Source organism: Mastomys coucha, unplaced genomic scaffold (genome assembly GCF_008632895.1).
Source record: "Mastomys coucha isolate ucsf_1 unplaced genomic scaffold, UCSF_Mcou_1 pScaffold5, whole genome shotgun sequence".
Taxonomy (NCBI): Eukaryota; Metazoa; Chordata; class Mammalia; order Rodentia; family Muridae; genus Mastomys; species Mastomys coucha.
Window position 1 is genome coordinate 79,951,509 of NW_022196911.1, and position 6,362 is coordinate 79,957,870.

Here is a 6,362-nt window from a genome sequence, read left to right on the forward strand (position 1 = left end):
TTTTTTTTTTTTTAAATATATATATATATAGGCCCGGCTGTTTTTGACCTTGCTTTGTAGACCAGGCTGGCCACCTGCCTTTGCTTCCTGAGTGTTAGGATTAAACATGTGTGGCACCACCTCCCGGGTTATTTATTTTTTATTTTTTACCTTTATTTGTTTTTGAGACAGGGTTTCATATAGTCCAGGCTGGGCCTAGATCTTTCTGTGTTGCCAAGGGTAACTTTGAACTCCTGGAACTCCTGATCTTCTGCTACCTCTCAAATGCTAAGATTGCAGGCATAGGCCAGAGGTCCTACTGCATAGGCATAGTTTTGCAAAGCTTCTAGGTGTTTCTTATTCATAATCAAAATGGAGACTTTCTTCCCTGGATACTTTTAAGTTGTTAGCTTAGAAGCGAACCCAGGACTTGGGGAGTAAACTTTTCTGGCCCTTTAGAGTTTAAGGATTTAGAATAATGGGAATGTTGCCCTCTCTCTGGTTTCTAGTCTTTGTAATGCTTGTAACCATTATAAATATACTCAGCCTGAGTTCTAGAAAATAAAGTTATTTTCTCTCTATTGTCTTATTTTTAATGAAATGTTAGAAGTAATAAGTGTTGTAATGCATTGATTTTGAGTATGTTTTTTTTCAGAATAGCTATTTTATGAAATAAAGTTGGGTCACTGTTTAGTATGTTTAGAAATAATAAAGTTTTTGAATATGAAATGAAATGTTTTGGTTTTATATCATTAAGTAATAAACTATTGAACATTATGCTTGAAGTTAGACAATATTTACAAGAAAACATAATATTTTGAACTTTACTATTTTTGTACTATACTGAGTAGAACTGGAAGTGAGAAAAAAACTGGGAATAAAAAAAAAAGAAGAAAACCAAACAGAAAAAGCAACCTTCAAATCTCCATTTTTCTCTTTGTTTAGTTCTTTTTGGAGGCGGATATCTGCTGAGACAATAAGAATTGTAAGAGGTCAGTTTCAAATAATACTCTTTTATGTTTACAATGTAGTAAAAGTTTTCATGTGCTAAGATGTTAAACTGTGGGTTTCTGTTGTCTTCCACAAAGAATATTGGCAGACATAGGGTGAGCGACCCAAGCGAACAGGGAGGCTGAGGCTGACAATGACAATGGTGGTGACACACTACCTTCTGTCTAATTTAGGACTGGAATCAATGGAAATGGGACAGGCTGTGGTAGCTTCTAGAGTGTCTGGATGGCTACTCAGTGATTTTCCAGGCATGACCTCCCTTTCTGGTGGTGTGCACGTCTGCGTTGGGGAGCAGTGTTCCGTACAGGTGTTTACTGCTGGGCAGGCGTCAGCTGTTAGACACAGCTGCTTCCAGTCTGTGCAGCCCTTAGAAAAGGCCGCCTGGGTACTGGCCCCTAGGAGAGGACAGCGTGAAGCTGGCTATGCTGAGCCCTTTTATTCATCGGCCCAGGGACTGCATTTTACTAATGCTGACCTTCTTTACTTTCATGATTTGCAAGAGTCATTACTTTCTCGTGAATTTTATTTTATTTTTGTGACCATCAGATTTCAGTCAGATTATAAGTTAGAATGTCCACATGTGTGTGCCTTCGTTCCCTTGTGAAGGCAGCAGTTGTGAATAAGGAGTGGAGGTATACTCCTGTCATCCCAGCTCTAGGTAGAAGCAAGTCATCCCCTGCTATACAAATTTGGGGTTAGCCTGGCTGTGAGATGCTGTTTCTTCCCTGCTGCTCCCAAATACTTGGCTAGCCTTTATTTTTTATTCTCTTCAGTTACTGTATCTTTTATTATTTTTAACATGGTCAGTGTGTTGGAATGCCCCTTTTTCCCTTCTTGTTATTCCTTAGCTCCCCTTTTCTTCTGATGATTTGACTGTTTTTAGACTGAAGTCCATACAATTTGGAGACTTAAAAAAAAAGAAGTATAATATTGCAATGCAAATGTATAGTAAATATAGACAATTTTTTCCATTGCTGGATATTGAAACAGGGCCTCTTGTATGCTAGGCAAGTGCCACTTTAAATATGTTTTTGTTTTGTTATTTTCCCACTTACCCTTGCACTGCCCTTCCCAGTCCCTCTTTCCACCTTCTTTATCCTTTAGTCCCTCTATTGGTCTCCTTCCTTACCCTTTTTTTTAAAGATTTATTTATTTTATGTATGTGAGTACACTGTAGCATCTGTCTTCAGACACACCAGAAGAGGGCATCGGATCTCATTACAAGAGGTTGCCAGCCACCATATGGTTGCTGGGAATTGAACCCAGGACGTATAGAAGAGCAACCAGTGCTCTTAACCACTGAGCCATCTTTCCAATCCTCTTTCTTTCTTTCTTTTTAAGACAGGGTTTCCCTGGCTGTTCTGGAACTCACTCTGTAGACCAGGTTTGCCTTGAACTCAGAAATCCGCCTGCCTCTGCCTCCCAAGTGCTGGGATTAAAGGTGTGCACCACCACTGCCCGGCTAACACAGTGGTTTTTAAGGTTTGTGTCTTTTTATAAACACATTATTATACTTCATTCTAAAGCTTCTGAAACAGTTGGTTTAAGGTAGGCACAAGAATTCACACTCTTACAAATTCCCTAATAGCAGCTCCAGGTCCAGGAATCATATTCTGGGAACCTTACCATCCTAGCATTTGAAACTCTGACTTACAAACCACACCAGAGAGTGGTGAATGTGTAATTTTAACATACTCACTGCCATGTAAACATTTAAAAAAACCAAGTCTGGTGGCAGAAGTATGTAATCCCCATACCTCAGAAGGCTGATCAGGAAGATCACATTTCAAAGCTAGCCTGATCACAGAGAAGTTCAAGGTCAGCCTGAGCAGTTTGGTGTGACTTTATCTCAAAACACACACACACACACACACACACACACACACACACACACACACACACACACACACACACACACACAGGTAGCAGAGGAAAGAGGGTATTGCTCAATATTGCTCAATGGTAGAGCACCTGCCTTACAAGTGAAGGCCTAGGTTTAATCCTCAGAGCCATGACCGCACCCTACCAAAACATTGATGTTTTCTCGTCTGATGTGATCAAACACTGCTCTCCACATACTTTTATATCTGAATAGTGGGTTATAGCATATAAAATTATCAATAAATTGTTTTCTAGTAGTACCTTACCTTGGAACACCTTAGAATTAGGATTGGGAGCCCGGCAGTAGTGGCGCACACCTTTAATCCCAGCACTTGGGAGGCAGAGGCAGGTGGATTTCTGAGTTCGAGGCCAGCCTGGTCTACAGAGTGAGTTCCAGGACAGCCAGGGCTACACAGAGAAACCCTGTCTCGAAAAACAAAAACAAAAAAACAAACAAACAAAAAAAAGGATTAGGATTGGGAACCATTTTCTGAATTAAAATGATTGGTTAAGCCACACATTGTTTAGTACTGAGTTGACATATGGATTTACAGCCCTGGCTGTCCTGGAACTCACAGAGATCCACCTGCCTCTGCCTCTTGAGTGCTGGGATTAAAGGCATGTGCCACCATACCATGATTTAAAGCTTTTAAAATAAGTATTTTGAAGGGAAAGAATACTTTTAACTTAGTTTGGTGTTTTTGTTTGTTTGTTTTTGTTTTTTGTTACGGGGCTTTGAACTGGTAACTATTTTTGGTTACATTTGTTCATTAGCTACTAATGATAGCTAGTCAGGTCCGGTATCTAGAAAAATGGAGTTTGTGATGGCACATCAACCACTTTGAGTACAGATTTAAAATTTGGTGGTAGATTTACTTCCTTTACCAATTCTGTACACAGAATTGAACAACAAAAATAGACATTTGGGGCTAGATTTTTAAAATAATCAGTTGAAGAAAAAAAAAAACCATGTACACACAAGAAACAAACATATTGGACTAGAATAGCCATGGAAGCTATTAATCCCAGTACTCTGGAGACAAAGGTAGGTGGATTTCTGTGAGTTCAAGGCTAGTCTGGCCTGTAGAGTGAGTTCCCGGACAGCCAAGGCTACACAAACAAACCCGTTTTTTTGTTTTTCTTTTCTTTCTTTCTCTCTTTCTCCCTCTTTCTCTTTCTTTCTTTCTTTCTTTCTTTCTTTCTTTCTTTCTTTCTTTCTTTCTTTCTTTCTTTCTTTCTTTCTTTCTCTCTTTCTTTCTTTTTTGAGACAGGGTTTCTCTGTATAGCCCTGGCTGTCCTGGAACTCACTCTGTAGACCAGGATGGCCTTGAACTCAGAAATTCGCCTGCCTCTGCCTGGCAAGTGCTGGGATTAAAGATGTGTACCACCACTGCCTGCCTGGTTTAAAACCCTGTTTTAAAAAACAAAAAAATCAAAAATAAAAGCCAAGGAAGCCGTTCTCAAACTTAGACTTATTTCTGAGCCACTTGTTGTTTATGCCTTTCTTGCATGTTCTCACCTATAGGTTATTGCTTATGACCTACTTTTCTCTGTTTTTCTTATAGCTCTGAGAGCTTATTTTGAAAGAATAATGGATGAACCATCTCCGTTGGCCAAAACTCTGGAGCTGAACCAGCACTCCCGATTCATAATTGGGTCTGTGTCTGAAGACAACTCAGAAGATGAGATCAGTAACCTGGTGAAGCTGGACTTAGAGGAGAAGGAGGGCTCCCTGTCACCAGCCTCTGTCAGCTCAGATACACTTTCTGATTTGGGGATCTCTGGCTTACAGGATGGTTTGGCCTTTCACATGAGGTGAGAAGAGTGGTTTCATGGTTAATGTGTTTAATCTGTCTTGTTATTTTCATTGCTTATGTTCTGAAAGGAATAAGAATATAATTAATTTCACTTCCATTCACCTGGCCCATCTTCTGTAACTAGGAAATGATGTACTTTTCAGGCCTGGGGAGTATCTTTTCCTACATGTTCTCTTTTTTCCATCCCTTTATACATACTAGGCCCTTCAGTATGACCAGTGAAGGAGAGTTAGGTTGAAGAATTTCAGCTTCTGAAGTAGTTTGATTAATGATGTCGTAACTCTCATTGATTGATAGGAATTTTGCAGACATGGCCAAATTTGTAGTCTTTCCCCCTTCTCCCATATCAGTGTTATCAGCTGAACCCAGAGCCTTATACGTGCTAGGTGAGCGCTTAACCACTGATCTTCATCCTTAGCCATGTGGTTTTGTTGCTTGTGTTTTGAGTCAGGGATCTGTTACCCCCAGGTGGACTGGAACTTCCTATACAGAGCAGGCTGACCCGTAGCTTGTTGAGACCTTCCTGCTTTTGCTTCCTGAATGCTGAGACTATACACAGTGTCTATGGACATTTTGTTTTTGAAACTGGGCCTGATGTAGCTCCAAACTCCTGAATTCTTGATCCTCCTGACTCTATCTTCTTAGTGCTGGTATTAGAGATGTGTGCTACCTCACTCATGTTAAAGTAATGTTTTTGTTTTTGTTTTTTTTTTTCCGGGACAGGGCCTCATGTAACTCAGGCTGGCCTCAAACTTATTATGTAGCCCAGCCCAGGCTGACATTAAACTCTTAATCTTGCTGCCCTGGCTTAGGAGTGCTAGAGTTGGACTGCTGGGTACTGGTATAAGCCACTACACCCTTTGATTGATAGCTGATTAGACAGTCAAGTCATTTGCTTTTTAATTCTTAGGTTTAAAGATCTTGGATCAAATATTTTGTGAGTAAACTTTAAGAAATTATCCTTATCCCTCGAAATTTGAGCACACAGAGACACAGAAATATACAAAAAAGAAACCAAACAAACAAAGTGTTATCCAGATGATTTTAATGTGCGTTGAGGGTAAATATTGTAGTTCTAACCTAGATAAACACAAATTAGAGTAGGTGCTGCTACTGTTATTATCTTGATAGTCTGTTATTAATGGGTCATAAAATAATTTGGCTTCTTTTTATATACTGAAGATATTCCATTCTGGTAATTCTTTGTTGTTATCTGTGGGGCTTGGAATCGTAGCTTCTGTAAAATGAGGCAGTTAGTATATATTAATAACCACTCCCAGTTAAGCTATGTGGAGGTCAGAAGAGTAAAGCAACTTAGTTATGTTTTGTTTCATGATTCCTGGGACTCGCAATGAAGCAGATACTCTACCTAAAGTGTTAGTGCTGTATTTATGTATTGTCAATACTGTATCTCTTATTCCTTAGGGTTACCTTAAACTTGGGTTTGTTCTGGCTCAGTGTCCTGATCACTGTGATTGATTACTGGCACAGACTACCTTGCTTGCTGATCCAAATGCTTTTGCTTTTGTAGAGGTCTGGTGAGGGAAAATAACTTGGTTAAGGTTGAGAATTCAAACTCAAATGTCCCAGTTGAATTTTTGTAATTGTTTTACTCTGATTGCCTGATCTTACAACCTTTTCTTTTTTCTTTTTTCTTTCTTTTTTTTTTTTTTT

General features: G+C 39.4%; 1 protein-coding gene and 1 long non-coding RNA gene across 6 annotated transcripts in view; one reads left to right on the forward strand and one right to left on the reverse strand.

The window, feature by feature from the left end:
- The window catches only part of Acaca (acetyl-CoA carboxylase alpha), a 268,630-nt gene that overhangs the window by 62,569 nt on the left and 199,699 nt on the right, over nucleotides 1-6,362 (forward strand). For 3 of the 5 annotated variants that reach the window (XM_031350925.1, XM_031350927.1, XM_031350928.1), the window contains exons 2-3: nucleotides 925-971; nucleotides 4,437-4,686. In XM_031350925.1, the coding sequence (XP_031206785.1) occupies nucleotides 925-971; nucleotides 4,437-4,686 (297 nt within the window). The remainder of the gene's footprint in view (nucleotides 1-924; nucleotides 972-4,436; nucleotides 4,687-6,362) is intronic. The other 2 variants (XM_031350930.1, XM_031350929.1) reach the window with 1 other exon arrangement.
- The window catches only part of LOC116076890, a 17,131-nt gene that overhangs the window by 4,621 nt on the left and 6,148 nt on the right, over nucleotides 1-6,362 (reverse strand). The gene's annotated exons all lie outside the window — the stretch shown is intronic.